At 34.5% G+C, this 15722-nt stretch overlaps 4 protein-coding genes across 13 annotated transcripts; 2 read left to right on the top strand and 2 right to left on the bottom strand.

The window, feature by feature from the left end:
- The first annotated feature begins 218 nt into the window (after positions 1-218).
- On the top strand, positions 219-2535 carry LOC113851405. Its single transcript, XM_027481871.1, has 5 exons — positions 219-375; positions 552-815; positions 892-1013; positions 1659-1850; positions 2098-2535. Exons 2-4 carry the CDS (start codon positions 560-562, stop codon positions 1821-1823), a joined length of 543 nt encoding a protein of 180 aa, XP_027337672.1. The 5' UTR covers positions 219-375; positions 552-559; the 3' UTR covers positions 1824-1850; positions 2098-2535.
- A 700-nt stretch (positions 2536-3235) lies between these two features.
- Positions 3236-6212, bottom strand: LOC113850836 (alpha-galactosidase 1-like). Its single transcript, XM_027481365.1, has 15 exons — positions 6067-6212; positions 5745-5803; positions 5423-5479; positions 5262-5296; positions 5063-5166; positions 4889-4964; positions 4758-4816; positions 4598-4663; positions 4438-4521; positions 4271-4335; positions 4104-4186; positions 3933-4023; positions 3809-3858; positions 3583-3723; positions 3236-3328 (listed from the first exon to the last, which is right to left on the bottom strand). Exons 1-15 carry the CDS (start codon positions 6210-6212, stop codon positions 3236-3238), a joined length of 1209 nt encoding a protein of 402 aa, XP_027337166.1.
- Positions 6213-8164: 1952 nt separating this feature from the next.
- On the top strand, positions 8165-11232 carry LOC113849037 (mannan endo-1,4-beta-mannosidase 6-like). Of its 3 annotated transcripts, XM_027478593.1 has the most exons (7): positions 8165-8425; positions 9025-9078; positions 9187-9463; positions 9651-9845; positions 10000-10122; positions 10294-10505; positions 10773-11232. In XM_027478593.1, exons 1-7 carry the CDS (start codon positions 8403-8405, stop codon positions 11203-11205), a joined length of 1317 nt encoding a protein of 438 aa, XP_027334394.1. In that variant the 5' UTR covers positions 8165-8402; the 3' UTR covers positions 11206-11232. The 3 variants fall into 3 exon arrangements, with proteins under 3 accessions (XP_027334394.1, XP_027334393.1, XP_027334392.1); XM_027478592.1 differs by lacking the exon at positions 8165-8425 and having other exon boundaries at positions 8932-9078; positions 9190-9463; XM_027478591.1 differs by lacking the exon at positions 8165-8425 and having other exon boundaries at positions 8932-9078.
- LOC113849036 (serine/threonine-protein kinase STN8, chloroplastic-like) lies at positions 9685-15472 on the bottom strand. 8 transcript variants are annotated; one of them, XR_003502059.1, is made up of 6 exons: positions 14729-15472; positions 13990-14163; positions 13385-13789; positions 12493-12859; positions 10764-12000; positions 9685-10144 (listed from the first exon to the last, which is right to left on the bottom strand). XR_003502059.1 is itself a non-coding variant. In XM_027478586.1 (5 exons), exons 1-4 carry the CDS (start codon positions 15338-15340, stop codon positions 12506-12508), a joined length of 1545 nt encoding a protein of 514 aa, XP_027334387.1. In that variant the 5' UTR covers positions 15341-15472; the 3' UTR covers positions 11337-11849; positions 12493-12505. The 8 variants fall into 8 exon arrangements, 6 of the variants coding, with proteins under 6 accessions (XP_027334387.1, XP_027334389.1, XP_027334388.1 ...); XR_003502060.1 differs by having other exon boundaries at positions 9876-10144; positions 12493-12896; positions 14729-15422; XM_027478586.1 differs by lacking the exon at positions 9685-10144 and having other exon boundaries at positions 11337-11849.
- Positions 15473-15722: the final 250 nt, after the last annotated feature.

Raw genomic sequence — 15722 nt, 5'->3', positions numbered from 1 at the left:
TTAAATTTTAAGTAAGAAAATTTCAAACATTAATTACGGTAATTTTTTTGTCATTTAATCACGTTAAATTTTTAAGATCTGTACAGTGAAAGTAGAAAAAAATATTGTTAGTATGAATCTAAAAGAGAGAGAGAGAGAGAGATGGAATGAAAAAAATAGAAATTATTTTTTGAAACCAGCCCTTATTTTAACGACAAAAAGGCAGCGTCAAGTTCTTGGGGGTTTTAGGAAAAGGGTTTTGAATGGAGCTTGATCGAGAGTGCATGCGAACAGACAAGAAATGTTTCCTCTTCTGCGGCAGAAATTAGCATTCATCGTCTACCATCGTTAGTCTTGCACATTGCTCATTGGATTCTTATTATTCCCCAAATAAAGGTGTAATCAGTGTACATCGTTATAATTCAATTGCCATATCAGCATTTTTACTTTGCTTTCTCAAATCATTATTGTTATCTGCATACTGTGATGACTCGGAACCTCACTTTTTAGTGCGAACTTGTTGAGAGGGAAAGTGCATTGGCATTGCTAAGTGTTTATTCTATTGAATGCAGAGAGAAAAATGGGATTCGCTGGAGCCCTAAGGAACATTATTCGCCCCCTCTCTCTCTCTGTCTCAGCATCAAGAACCTTAACATCACCAATCTCCACCAATGCTTCAATGCCACCATTTCGTCCTGCTTTTCCATCTCCTTGCAAATCTCCCCAATGGCTTCTTCCTCTTTGGAATCACTTCCACAGTTTGACTGACACTCGCTTCCCCAAGAGACCACCCTCTCATAAACCCCGTCGAAAGAGGGCCAGTTTGAAACCCCCTGGTGGATTCTTTTTCACCTTTCGTGCTTTCCCTTTTCAAATTCATCTCAAACTTTGTAACCTTTTTTCGTGGTTCAGGGCCTTATGCTTGGGTTCAATATACGCCTGGCCATCCCATACTTCCAAATAAGCCCAACGAAGGGAGTGTCAAGAGGAGGAACGAAAAGAAACGTATGAGGCAGCGACGTGCCTTTATATTGGTGCGTCCTCCCTTTATATTATTCACTGTGTTTTCTGTTTGTGTTTAAGAAAATGACAACCCTTTTTAATTTAATCATGTTCTGACAAAAGTGATTTGGAAATGAAACTGGAGAGAGACAATTTCCTTGTACTTGCTGATTGTGTGAAAAATAGATGATGGTCAGAAAATGACTAGTTATTCTGAATTAATTTCATGTTTTGGCAAAAAATTTACATATACTCTTAAGAATGCAATTAAATGTTGGGTGGGATTTCTAATAACGTTCTTTTAGAACCTTATGAAAATTGTCCACAAGGGAAACATATAATCTTTCTAGTAATTGTATAATAAGGTCAATGAGTTTTGAACAATGTTGTTATCTTTTGGTTCAGATAGTTTCCAGTGAAAGCTTGCATGTAGTATCATCATTCACTGGTTTAGCATTTGTAATTTGCTTTTTAAGATTAATAATATTATAGCATGAACCAACCTTGTCTGAAGCTTTTTGTTGTTTTAGGTATTAGGGAGGGTAGGGTAATTTTCTTAATTCTTAACAAAATACCAGTGCTTTGTTTGAATTGATTTTTTGTTTGTAAACTATAAGTTTCCCTATGGTTTCAGTCTAAATACCCCTCTTATTGGAAGAAATGTTTAATGCATACAGGCGGAAAGGAAGAAAAGGAAAGTTCAGCTGCAAGAGGCTAAACGGAAGAAAAATATATTGAGGGTGGAACGTAAAATGGCTGCAGTTGCAAGGGAAAGAGAGTGGGCAGAAAGACTGGCTGAGTTGCGGCAACTTGAGGAAGAGAATAAAAAATCTATGGCTTGAATTTGTTTGGGACCTCATCTACAATTGGTAATACCTGTTTTAAACTCTCTAAGCACTCGTATCTATGGCTGTTTCTTTTTTTTTCTTTTTCTGAAATTTGTCAAAACCCCTTCCTTGCTTGGATAGTAATTCTAAATGTTCACCGCCTTACCCTTGATCTAGAAACAAAAAAAAAAAAAAAAAAAAACAGAAAAGTAAACTGTCTTCTCTGTCACTAGATCACTGTGCATGTTACTAATTATAGCTGTCTATATTCATGGGAGACTGTTTGTAGTCACCCCAATTGTTGTTTTGGATCCTTTTGATAGAAGTCCAACATTAGGCTTGAAGGAGGGAAGCCCTCCACAGTGCCTGGTCCATACTAGAAGAAGGAAAGGAGAGGGTGAATGGGCAAAGACAAGGATAAACCATTAGGGAAAGTGGGGAATTATGAGGAATTTGTTGGGAAGAATCATGAGGCCACATTAGTAGAGGTGGTTTTGTTGTGATCAACAGCTATATAATAAGCTGGAGGGAGGTGGTATCCAGAATCTACTATTCTCTTTGGGTCGAGCTTGGGACAAGTCTGACTTGCGCAGGAGTCTCTCCTGTGACTTCTGTGTTTTTATTTCTGTTTTTCAAGTTCTGTTTAGATATCCATTGTGGAATTTCATTTGTTTGTAAGGATAAGCCCTTTTTATATTGTTAATAAATAACAGCAGCAGCTTTATCCCAATTCTACCACTATTGTTCTGCATGTCGAGCTTGTATCTTCCCTCATTATATCTCGTAAAAATTCCTATCTGGCTCATACCACATGCCTGATTTGTGGTGAGACGAGGTTTTCAATTGTTCTAGGGTATAATAAGGCATGTAAAGGGCAAAATTGCAACTGTTAGTGTGAGTGATGTAGCTTGCTAATTTACAAGGTTGGCCCAGGCCCTTCTGTGCTGCTTACCTTGGGTAATGTTGGCTGCGCTTGTTTCGTATAAAAGCAAATTAGATCTAATGTATGGACGATACGCAGTGTTGCCACTCTCCATAGCAGTTCACTGGCAGCAATCGCAAAAGAATCCTAGTGCTACCGAGTTTATTGGGCACTATACATGTTGGCCCCATTTTGTCAGATTTAGAACCTATGCTTGTATAAGTATAAGAAACGATTGGTTCTATAAATTGCCACATAATGCAACTCTAACGCCGGTTTTCTTTAGAAGATGGTATTTTATTTGAAAGAACAAGTTAATCAACCACCATTAATGACACTATGTCAACTAAAAATCGCATATCCGAATTACCAAAATGTTGATACCGAAAGGAAACTTGAGAATAATGTTAATTCACGAGAGACTAGTAAGTTCTTACGGTACAAGAAATAAAAGTTGCGCTACTTCTATGGCTCCCAAAGCTGCAATCCAAAAATGTTATGGAACTCAACCTATTGGCTTCAACACATACATTTTACAAGCATGTGGTTCAACAGTGGCAGTCAAATTTCCCACGAAGTGTCTTTCCAATGTCTTGTGCTGCATACGTCATATAATGCATTACAGCATCAGTGTCCAGTGAAACGTAATGAAAGAAAAAGATAGTGGACATGTCATGCTAAATTATTAAGGAAAATATTAACACTTAGAGCTGTTTTTAAACAACAAATAATAGTAATTTTTTTATGGAAAATGAATTTATTAAATTGAGGATATAAAGTGTAAAAACGTTTTTTAATTACTATTTTTATACGTTTAAAATCAACTATGTTAACAAAACTGAATCATTATACCTCCCAAGGGTCTCTTGCTTCAACAAGACTTGCAGGTGGAATGCCAATATCTTCCCATAAAGCAGTGATGGCCTTTCGACGACGACCTTTATTAAGTAGGACTACAGCAACCCTGGAATCTGTAAGAGGACCTGCCCAAACCTGATGAAAAATTGAAAACATTCCAATGATTATTTATTTTCCTTCTTATTCAACAATCTTTTATTCGTGGCATGAAGGAGCTTACCTCAAGAGCGCCTTCGTTCCTAACCTTTTTACCTTGTACACCAAGTGGATCTGAAATTGGAAAACAAATATATTAAAAACAACTTATAATGCATGCACAATAGATATGTTAAGCACTGCATCACCTTGGTCAACTGCAATAACCTCAGTATTTGATAATATCATTTTAGTCTCTTCAGTCATATTTCGAACATCACAGCCAATAAGAAGAGGAGCCTGAAATAACTCTGCTTGAGAAACTGAATACATAAAATATGCTTTCACATAACTAGAAGAAAATGAGATGAAGAGAATACCTTGGAAATGGCCCATAAACTGAAGTGAACAATATATTCAGATTTGTTCATCCCTCCATTTCCTATCTCTAGCATGTCAGGATCTATTGATTTTCATGTTTAGAGAGATAAACATCAAAAAGATATTCATTATCATTCAGACAAAGAAAGCTTAGTGAAATTCATACCATTCCAACCACCAGGTTTTGCAAAATCAGCATAAATTTCATTTACGTCTGCCTTTGAAAGCATACTGCCAAACAGAATATTTACGTTTAGTTTGTACGATATAAAGTATAAACCCAATTTTATCACAACTTAATATTAATAATAATAATTATTATTATTACTATACCTGTCCCATTTGTCTGTAATGTCATCAGATGTTCTCCAGCTATTTCCCACTGGATTACCCCATAATGCAGGGTGCATGTCTCCCCTAATGAACAAAGCACGTGTGATTGTTGAGTGAAAAATTTGAACACAATAAACATTGTAAGAACAAACAAAACTACCATTCACATAGTGAGAAGTAGATTGGACGGCCTGCTTTCATCAAAGCTTGAGTCATGATAGGGTATCTATACATAAACAAGAGGACAAGTAGTTGTCATTTTTAAGAATGAAAATGAAAGAGGAAAATAACCATTTGGTCATACAACTATTTTCTACTACCTAACAGTGGGCTTTATTCCATCATTGTCACAGTTGTCATACTTCAAGTAATCAACTCCCTGTAAATAAAGCAGCATAACCGTTTGTTAATAGCAGCTACAAAAAGGAATAAGCAGTGTTTCATATCATACCCACGATGCGAAAGTCTTAGCATCTTGCTCTTCATGACCAAGTGAACCGGGCATCTTTTTGCTACAAGTAAAATACCTGCAAATTTGCCACAAATAAACACAGTTTTACTTCTACATAAAGCAAAAAGTTTAAGGCGTTGACAAACAACATGTGGTTTGGCTAAAGTCTTGTACCCTGCATCTGAATAAATCCCAAGCTTAAGACCCTTCCCGTGAACATAATCTGCAAGAGCTTTTATTCCGGAAGCAAATTTTGTTTTGTGTGCTACCATATTACCCTGCCATTACCATATATAATATATGTTGTTTGGATCAAATGCTTTATAAATGAAATGATTTAATTATATGTTGTTAGCATCTATACAATTCATACCTCCCCATCACGAGCTATTTCACCCCAGCCATCATCTGCAAAAAATTATGGATCAAGGTTAATTGCAGTTCTTATGTCATTTTGCAAAGAAAAAGGAAGTGAAAAAAACAAAAATTTAAAGCAAAAACTAGCAAGAGTAGAAAGAGTTGTTTTTCATATACCTATGTTGACATAAACGTATCCAACCTTGGAAAGACCGCTAGAAACAAGTGCATCAGCTGCAAAACCATAATGAAAATTTTGCAATTAGACTTTAATGATGAATATATTGTCTTAACAACTCTCTTGATTCAATTCTCGTTCTATTAAAAAATGCAAAGGTTTATTTATTGATTGTAATACTTTTTATGCATCAGAAGTCAGCACTACTACTAATTAAATTTGCCAAAATTAATATAAAGTTTGGCATTGGACTATACTCCAAAATTTAAATGGTTTGTACGTATGCATGTCACATAAGTGTAGAAAATAATCATGAAATACCTGTTTCTCGGATAAGAGTTTCGTTTACGTCACTTCTAAAATGATTCCAGCTGTTCCACCTGCATGTCACATAAATGCATGAATGAAGCGTTATGGTGTTCATATCAGAGTATGAAAAATTGTCATTGATTTCCATCATAAATCACAAAGATTTTAAAGATTTTATGTGGCTACTGAATATAAAAGTAAAAAAGTATACAAACCAAGAAAAGCCGTGGCTGACACTGTTAATTTTCTTGATTCAATGAAAGGTGATATTGCATAAACACACACACACACACACATATATATATATATATATATATACAAATACATGTCATACCCCATTGGAGGAGTGGCACCAAGGCCATTGGCCAGAAGATTTCTCCTATTGTGCCTCTCATGATCGTTAAATAGCCTTGATGAAGCTGAAACATTGCAAAACATTAGCGCCATCACAAAAAACATCAACATTTTCATTCTCTCCATTAGTCTATGTAACATAACACACTGTTGAATTCTACTTTTGGCTTTTTATATACACTACTTTTCAAAATGAATCTCTACATCATGCATATAACTTTCAGTTGTCAAATTTCATTTTTCAAACAAACTCTTCCATCAAATTTTGTTAAAAAAAAGATTTGAATTTTAGTAGTTGAAAACAAGAACAGGAATCGTCGCTAACTGATGGCAACAGAAAATCTTTAAATCACAACAATAATTTTCTTTTCTTTTGCTATAATTATTATAATATTTAAAAATTGAATTTGTAACTTATACTGTACTGTTAAGTTCACTTTAACAAATAAACCTAAATGATTTAAAAAATATATTTAGTTTTCAAATATGTGTTTCATCTTAATAAAAAAATAACACTTTCATATTCTATAAAAAATATAATTAAACGTTTTATTTTATTTGTCATCATAAATTAATTATTTCTTATTTTAATAAAATTATCATTTAAAAATAATTTAAACATAAATCTTATTAAAAAAATGTTAGCACATACAAGTTTAAAGACAGGACTAACCAATGTCAGGCCTAGATTAAAAGATATTCATAAACTAGTTTAACTTAAGTTAAACTCTAAAAGTCAAAGCGAAAAACTCAAAATCAAACAAATTAAAAATGGAAAACGGAAAAACTGTTCTTCTTTCTATCAAATTAAGTTAGATTTTAAATTCAATTTTTAAAATTATCCAATCCCACTTAATATATGTATATATAAGATTTAATTTATGAAATTAAATTTTTACTCATTCTTACTTATTTATTAACCTCCAACTAATTTATAAGAACTAATTCTCGAATAAAAATATTTTTAGAAGTATTCATAATTAAAAACATTTATAATCCATAATGGTCTCCGGCTCGACCAAGATTGTCTCCTGGGAAAGATAAGATACATTTAAACCCAAAAAAAAAAAGATAAAAATAAAAATTTATAAGAATATTTTCAAACGAAAATAATTCTAAAAATTAGAAAAAAAATTTTATCATACTAAGTATATTTTTTCACATGAAATCAAAATTTTATCCACGAAACTCAACCTTACCAATAACGTGGACATGGATTCATCTACTTAAGCCCAATCCTATGAGATAATTTCCTTTACAAATAAGGGTGACCAACAAAATAATTTCTCACCCATCTATTGATGTTATTGATGAAATTTCACAATCTACAATGATCATATTGTATGTGGTTGATACCATTTAAATATATTTATGTTTATTATGAAATTCACATTATAACCGCTTGGGGGTATATTGAAATATGAGTTAATTTTGATACTATACTATGTAAATATTTTTATATTATCAACTAATTACACTATTAAAGACTTTAGCTTAACAATTTTATTAACATCAATTCTTAAAATTAAATTTAAGCATATAAAATTAGGTTTTGATTAGAAAAAATATTTATTATATTAAAAATACAAAAACATAATAAATATTTCTATTTCTAAAAACAATATTTATTTTAGATATTTAAAACCAATTCAAAAAGGTGATGTTATTGTAAAGTCAATAATTTTTAATTGGATAAGTCTGCGTACTCTTATTAAATTCTTAAAGTAAAACGATGATAACAAATATTCACCTAACAATAACATACTACAACCTCGGAGCAAACTCAACCTGTATTTATATTGGAAATGCAGAAATGTGATATCATGGCAAATGGATCTTAACCAAAATGTGTGGCTTGTATCATGGATTTTCTGAATCTGGGTCAAACTTAAAAAATGATTTAAGAACAAACATGAAATCATCCGAAAGAATCAAGGACTTGACACCAATACTAAGAACAAGTGTCATATCAGCAGGTCTTGGTGCACTGCACAAGCAAACATAAATGCTTGTTCTTAACTTGGGAACAAGGACAAAGGAGCAAGCAGAAGCACCACCAATAATTCCAAAAAAGATAACACTTGACTTTGGAGGGAGGCATTAATGTATCTTAGCATCCTCACAAAACATCATATGTTGCTTGTAAAGTAACAAATGTCACAAACAACATTGATATACGCAAAGAGTGGCAATTCAAACCGATCTGCTCCTTTTCATTTGCTACTTTTCTCTGATCTCTCCACCATTCTTTTCTACTTCTCCTGAACAAGGGATCAAACTCCTCCACGAATGTTTTAGCAGAGAAGAGACAGCTACATGGACACAACACACACAAACAGGTACGATCTCTTGTTTAACTTCTTTGGAAAAAAGAACTCTCATCACCATGTACTTCGCAAAATGTATTTGTCTGTCTGTTATAGAGTTATTTATAAAAATGTTCTTTTAGAAAAAGGGATTATAGAATTAGAAGAAACTTGGTGAGATTATCTCATTAAGTTTGTTTATTTGTAATAATCTTCTAATTATACGATTACCATAACTCCTAGTTTCTTCAAATCTAACAAAGCCTCCCTGTATCCTAAGTTATGGTTTGTGGAACCCACTTGAGCGTACCTTCAGAGTTATGAGTTATGACTGACATTGTTGCTACTTTACTCCTACCCTGACTTGCCTATTCATTGCTTGTCAATGGATGAAAACAGAATAGAAACTTTTCTTCGCTTTAAAGCTAGAGTAGTGACATGGTCCCAACTTACACACTACTCTTCTATGTAAGACAACTTAGGATGATCACATATATAATGTGGTCCAAAACAGCTTAGACTCCATGGCCATGTAACTATAGCTCTATGGAAACACACACAAGATTCGGATTAAGTATTATTTCCTTGGTCCTTTTTCTGACTCTCACAAAAAGTTTGAGCTCTGATGGCAGTGAATATGAAGATTGGGAAAATGATGATATGGCAAATTCTATCTTAAATTATGGGTATGTATTCGAAATTTTTCGCTTCTCTGGTTGTTAATTCTTCAAATACTAAGAACAATAAGTTAACTTGGGAACTTAGATGTATGGTTTTTATTTTCATGGATTAAGGAGTGAAATGGGACACGTGGAGGAAAATGAATGGCAGATGGTGCAAAAGAAAGGAAACCAATTTGTGGTGAACGACCAACCTTTTTATGTTAATGGATTCAACACTTACTGGTTGATGGTATTCGCTGCGGATGAGTCTACCAGAGGAAAGGTCACTGAGGTGTTCAAACATGCATCCTCTGCTGGTATGACAGTTTGTAGGACTTGGGCCTTCAATGATGGCCAATGGCGTGCTCTTCAGAAATATCCATCAGCTTATGATGAAGTTGTATTCAAGGTCAGTGCATCTTAATTATCTCCAAAAATTACAAACTGTATTATAATTTTTACTTCTCTAGTATGATCAACCGTTCGTCGACAGTGTGTTGTGGTTATTATTTTTAAACGATGATAGTCAAATGTCTAGTTATACGTGCTGCTAAATAGCAATCCTCATGCATTCCATTTTATTGTTGGAACCATAGGCCTTGGATTTTGTGGTAAGTGAAGCAAGGAAATACAAAATCAGGGTCATATTATCATTGGTCAACAACTGGGAAGCTTATGGTGGAAAACAACAGTATGTGAAGTGGGGCAATGCAGCTGGCCTTAATTTGACCTCAGATGATGACTTCTTCTCACATCCAACTCTAAGAGGCTACTACAAGGCTCATGTTAAGGTAAGTTTATTCCAATCCATCACTTGAATTTGTGCATATTGGAATTGAATCTTGTTTGTGATGTGCTACAATGCTCAACCACCCAAATATTAATACATATTGAACTTTGATTCTTCTAAACTAATTGGATTACAGTATTATTTTCACTGTGTAGACGGTGCTAAATAGAGTTAATACATTCACAAATATCACTTACAAGGAAGATCCAACAATTTTCGCTTGGGAACTGATGAATGAGCCTCGATGCAACTCAGACCCGTCAGGTGATATCTTACAGGTTTGCCCCTCCAAAATTTATGCTTTCCACCAAAAAATAGAAGAAAGGTCATGTGTATGTTATTAAAAAGAAACACCATAAAACGAAGCTTGTAATATTATTAAATCATTGGATTCAATTAATCAGTTCTTTGCATGATATCACATTTGCACTAAATTGAATACATTCTAGGATTGGATAAAAGAAATGGCATTCTATGTGAAAAGCATTGATCCAAAACACCTAGTGGAGATTGGACTAGAAGGATTTTATGGCCCCTCGACACCTCAGAGATTTCAGTTCAACCCAAATTCATATGCTCAACAGGTTGGAACTGATTTTATCAGGAACCACCAGGTTCTAGGCATTGACTTTGCTTCTGTTCACATATATCCAGACTCTTGGTAAGTTTATTCAATGATGACTTTTACTGAGCTATGTTGAGTATCATCAAAATGAACATATGCCAACCATTTCTGCAAACTATTAACATCCATCCTATCATCATGTTCATATGCAAGTGCATACAAGTACTCTATTTTTTAACCACAATAACATGTGATGTCATAAGTGTTTCTTCTTTGCTTTTACCTTTCATCCAATTATCTGACATCCACACCTTTAGACATGAGTATAGGAGTTTCTGACTAAGAATTACATACCTGTTGAAGGATTTCACAATCAATTGCTGATTCCCATCTCCCATTTATAAAGTCTTGGATGGAAGCACACATAGAGGATGCTGAAAAGTATCTCGGAATGCCTGTGGTTTTTTCTGAGTTTGGTGTATCTGCAAAAGCTCCTGGCTACAATTCAACATATAGAGACACCCTTATAAACACCGTGTACAAGACCATCCTAAACTCTACAAAGAAAGGAGGAAGCGGGGCTGGAAGCCTTGTGTGGCAGCTCTTTCCTGATGGAACGGATTACATGGATGATGGGTATGCAATTGTTCTCTCAAAATCACCTTCCACGTCAAGCATAATATCCCTTCAATCCACAAGGCTTGCCCTATTCAACTCCTTGTGCTCTAAGACATGCCGTTGGGGTTGTAAAAAGAAAAATGTGTTGGAAAAAGTACTCTATCACGATGAACTCTAACACCATATGTGCAAAGTTGCCAACTATAGCCATGTAAAAGCATGCATGTCTCTTTTGCGGTGGATGCAAGGGTATTAACTTCAGATTGAAAATGATACTACATAGAAAGGCAGAGAGAGAAGATAAATATGAGGATTCACCATGGTATTCTGTTTGTATTGATGCCAATAGTTTTATTTTGTATGTTCTGACATTTGTGTCCATATGTAAAATAAGCTAGTATTTTTGGTATGAAGAACGTCGTTTTTGACAACAACTTTTTGAAATCCATAAGAAGCTAGATTTCATACAAGAATACTTCTCAATTGACGAGTTATATGGAACTGAATACACAATCTCATCTAGGATGTAAGTATGTAACTTTCATCCAATAAGTGTCACTAGAATGCAGCTCCACTTGGCTCTATATCATGTTACAAGCCATAGACCCGAAGTTATGGTATTACAGGTGAGGTCCTGCCAATCATCAAGCATTCATCTCTTGTAGAAAGAAACCATGGGAGAAGATTGAATAAGCTATTACAACCATTATGTGCTCCTGCTAGAAATTGTTGTCATATAGGTTACATGAAAGATATAAATGTATACTGTAGCAATAATTTTTCGTTCTGTATCCTTCAAATGTCCTCAGGCTTGTTGCTTGCCTGAAATTGAGTAGAAAATCTCCCACCAATTTAAACTGAGGGGGGAAAACCCAAACACAGAAAAAAATTGGAATAAATCTTATAAATGATGGTCGTCAATTCACAAGTTAGGCACGCTTGCTGTGGGACACCTTTGAATTCAAATGTGCTCCTGATGGAAATACACGTTTTGAAATAATATTACCTCAGATGGCTTCAATCAAAAGTGATATGGTTCGAAGTTCTTACAAAAAAGAACGAAAAATAAATGGGTAAACTATCCTTACATATTATCAGTAATAAAAGACCTATAGAAGTTGTTTTAATTACGAGACTACCTTTCGCATTAACCAGAATTTTTACCTCACCTTGTATGGCAAATAAGAGTGCACAGATTGCAAGTTGTCCACATTTGCGATTTTCTTTTGTGCAATTAAATAAATTCAAATAGCAAGCACATTTTTCATATTCATTTTAAATGATCTTGTTTAGTTTCTTGTCAAGGAAACAATATGATAACTCTAGATATATTTTCAGAAGCCAACATAGGCAGCAGCAAGAGAAAACAAAAATTATCTATTCAAGCTTGACTATATAAATCTGATCAATATCCAGGCACTGAAAATTAAAATGAAAGAATAAAAAAATGGAATGATATACTCACATTGCTATGCAGATCACTTTCTGCTTAAGCTTAATTTTGAAAGGACTGCAGCTGCCTGATCACCACCCAGAAGAAAATAAGGATGTCTCAAAGCAGCAGCAGCAGATAAACGTCCTCTTCTAATGGAACCTCTCTCAGATACAAGCTTTGTTGCTAAGTCCCACCCTCTCCCAGATTCGATATCTAGAATTTGGAAGTCGCCAGGCCTGAGGCGAGTATAGTCCCTCCATTTTTTCAAATCATATCCGCAGGTTTTAATTTCCAGGTTGAAATTCTTCAAAGCAGCTTGAGACCTTAAGGTTGGTATTGCCATTTGCAGGAGAACAATCCCAGCCGAATACATATCAAACAAATCAGGGCTGTTTAACTGCAACAATAATCACATAACTCCACCTTAGCATTTCCTGAACAAAATAGATATTTGAGGAACACATGAACAATAGTTAATTCAGTAAGTATCTGATTAACATATTAACCAATCTTTTAGTTTAAGTTCCTAAATTTGAAATGTCTTAACTAGGAGTTCTTAAATTGTAATTTACAGAAAGTATCTATTGTTTGTGAACAAATCTTAGCTAGTGTACTTAATTAACCAATTTGATAAAACCATTGACTGCCTGTATTATCTTTTTTTATTAGGTTTTGTTAACTTCAATCGCTGAGTTTAAGCCTCCACAAATAGAAGTTTTTTATAAAAAAAGTGCACACTTATTATATTAAAATTATAAAAGTACAATAAATACTTCTCTTTCTAATGAAATTTTACTATTATTAGCTGTGTATCCTCAGCCCTAAGGGCTGATGTTAACAAACCTTTTTTTATTTTACTAAAACCGATAACCCTGCAAAAGAACCATATATTGTCACATAAATAGGGTAAAAGTAGTAAAACCTGCCACAGGATTGGTGAAAGGAAAGCAGCAATTGGTTCTGGTGGAGGACTTGGAGTTTCTTCTGGGAGTACATATAATTCTGGGGGGCAATAGTCAGGATCAAAAAGGGTGACGTTGGCAACATAATTCTTGCCAATCCGCAGGTCTGTTGCTGCACCAAAATCAATGAGTTTAATCTGCCCCCTTTTAGTAACCACTAAGTTGGCTGGCTTTACATCCCTGTGAACAATGCCTGTATCATGAATTTTCCTAAGAGACGTAATGATCTGGCGCATTATTTGCTTGATGATCAAAGCATTTCGTTTCAAAGAGTCTACACCTTGCAAGACACGTCCAAACATGACAGATTCTAAGTTTGAAGGAAAGTTGCGATCCTTCATGTAATCAGCAAGAGTACGATCTCCCTGTGACACGGACAAGCCTTCAATTAATTTAAGTAAATGAAGGAATAAACCAGACTAAGATAACAAATTGAATTTATGTTTTCAAGATGACATTTAGCATGCCGCAAACAAAAATATGGATAAAACTCTTGAGGGTTAAGTAGTGCATGGTCAGGTAACTAAGGCTATTGTTTATGCAATAGAAATATCAGCTAGAGCACCTCAAACTTCCAAACAAGCCATTTTCCACCTTTTGTGAACTGTGTATTTGTTTTATCAGCTACAAAACTGCCAAGGAACTCGGCAGATGTTTCAGGTGCTGCTCTAGATATCCTGTAATTGAACCACTCCTCATAATCACCAAATTCTTCAGCCCCTTGGATTCCAACCTTAACCTGCACATTCCACTAGTCAGCTGCAAAATCCTTTTTACAGCCTTTATAATCGACAAACAGAAAATGGAAATTCAATACATTAAGCGTAAGATTAGACAAGATATCAAACAAACAAGTCAGTGCACAAGTATACAATTTGCCATCAAAAAAGAATTTAGAGTTCAATTGAAAACTTTTGTGCATTTATGTATTTTTTTTTTCTTGGTCACGAAAATAATAATTCATAAGAAAGAAGAATCTGGAACGAATGAGGAATCCTAATTATCAAGGGTTGATGCACTAGAACATTTCGTTATCACCCATCTGTCAAATAAAAAAATCAAAACCAGGAAACCAAAGGCAAGGTTTTTCCATGATCTCCTTATCAACTCAAGGTGGGGACAGGACAAACAACTGCAGAGTGCAGAACAATGAGGTACAGGTAGGTGAGATACACACTCAACAGGCAGTTCCAATGGAGGTCAAACAAATTGTAAATAATAAAACAAACAAACACCAATACAAGATCACTGTTATTTCTGTAAAAACTGTTCTAAGCATTTTATTTCTATAAATATAAGGATACCTTTTTAAGAATGACTTTATCCGTAGATTTGGCATCCAACTGTGATGCCTTAGCTCTCCCCCTCTTCTGCACCCTCTCTTCCACATTCACATTCACATTCTTTGGGACCAAAACACCCGAATAGACAACACCAAATGACCCTTCACCAAGCTTATCACCAATCAGAAAATCACTCCTCTTCAAGTTTCTCCTTCCAGATAAACTGTCCAAACCAAGTTGAAGAGGAGCCAAAAGGTAGGCATCAATGGCACCAACAAGAACACCTGGCCTTGCAGTTAAGTAAATCCATGTCAACCCACCAAACATGAGAAACCCCCACTTCTGCATCTCTGATAAATTTTCAGTTACTCTCTCAAATTGCACTTTTCCTGATTGGAGAAAACCAGCAAACTGCTCCAAACTAACACTGCCCTCCAACAAACCTTTGGCCACATCATCATAAAATGCATTACACTGTGAAGAGTTGCTCTTGAAGCGCTGGTTTGATAAGAAAGAAACATTATTTGAGGTGGTGGGTTTCAAGGGAGAGAAGCAAATTCCCATTTGACTTTGTTTAAGTGTACAAGTAGCAGTTGGAGTTGGAGGGAGCAGAGAAGCCATTATCACATTCATTCCAAAGCCAAACAATGCCTATGTTCCCAACTCAATTTTTCTTCTTGTTTCTAATAGCATCATCAGAGGTTGCTCTTTTTCCACATGTTCTTCCTCACTCCTCATTTTATCCGCTCACTGCTTCCCTTTTTCTCTTGGTCCAAAATCAATGAAACTTCAAGCCCCAACCTTTTTTATATTTACAAAAACATTCTAATTATTTATAAAATGTTTAAAATTTATTTTCATTCAAATTAACTGTCCATTTATATTAAATTCTCTTTTAATTAAATTGTTTATTTAAATTCTATTTTTTTTTATGTATAAAAAAGGCTATAGACAAGAAACGAAGTTTGAAAAATGTATATTTTGCTCCAGGAAAAAGGAATGGCAGTAACCAACT

The sequence above is a fragment of the Abrus precatorius genome, unplaced genomic scaffold (assembly GCF_003935025.1).
Source record: "Abrus precatorius isolate BTA unplaced genomic scaffold, Abrus_2018 Scaffold9, whole genome shotgun sequence".
Lineage (NCBI taxonomy): Eukaryota > Viridiplantae > Streptophyta > Magnoliopsida > Fabales > Fabaceae > Abrus > Abrus precatorius.
The sequence above is the reverse complement of the archived record's forward strand: the minus strand, read 5'-3'. Positions and strand labels throughout refer to the sequence as shown.

Excerpts from the sequence above, each read along its gene's own strand:
- LOC113851405 (XM_027481871.1), top strand. The coding sequence starts at position 560 with ATGGGATTCGCTGGAGCCCTAAGGAACATTATTCGCCCCCTCTCTCTC. Across the intron at positions 816-891 it reads GGCCAGTTTGAAACCCCCTG|GGCCTTATGCTTGGGTTCAA; the intron begins GTGGATTCTTTT and ends TTCGTGGTTCAG. Across the intron at positions 1,014-1,658 it reads AGCGACGTGCCTTTATATTG|GCGGAAAGGAAGAAAAGGAA; the intron begins GTGCGTCCTCCC and ends TAATGCATACAG.
- LOC113849036 (XM_027478586.1), bottom strand. The coding sequence starts at position 15,340 with ATGAATGTGATAATGGCTTCTCTGCTCCCTCCAACTCCAACTGCTACT. Across the intron at positions 13,790-13,989 it reads GGCTTGTTTGGAAGTTTGAG|GGAGATCGTACTCTTGCTGA; the intron begins GTGCTCTAGCTG and ends TCCGTGTCACAG. Across the intron at positions 12,860-13,384 it reads TTTCACCAATCCTGTGGCAG|TTAAACAGCCCTGATTTGTT; the intron begins GTTTTACTACTT and ends TTATTGTTGCAG.
- LOC113850836 (XM_027481365.1), bottom strand. The coding sequence starts at position 6,212 with ATGGAGAGAATGAAAATGTTGATGTTTTTTGTGATGGCGCTAATGTTT. Across the intron at positions 4,817-4,888 it reads CTAAGACTTTCGCATCGTGG|GGAGTTGATTACTTGAAGTA; the intron begins GTATGATATGAA and ends CTTTATTTACAG. Across the intron at positions 4,522-4,597 it reads TACTTCTCACTATGTGAATG|GGGAGACATGCACCCTGCAT; the intron begins GTAGTTTTGTTT and ends TTTGTTCATTAG.
- LOC113849037 (XM_027478591.1), top strand. The coding sequence starts at position 8,939 with ATGGAAACACACACAAGATTCGGATTAAGTATTATTTCCTTGGTCCTT. Across the intron at positions 9,464-9,650 it reads ATGATGAAGTTGTATTCAAG|GCCTTGGATTTTGTGGTAAG; the intron begins GTCAGTGCATCT and ends TTGGAACCATAG. Across the intron at positions 10,506-10,772 it reads CACATATATCCAGACTCTTG|GATTTCACAATCAATTGCTG; the intron begins GTAAGTTTATTC and ends TACCTGTTGAAG.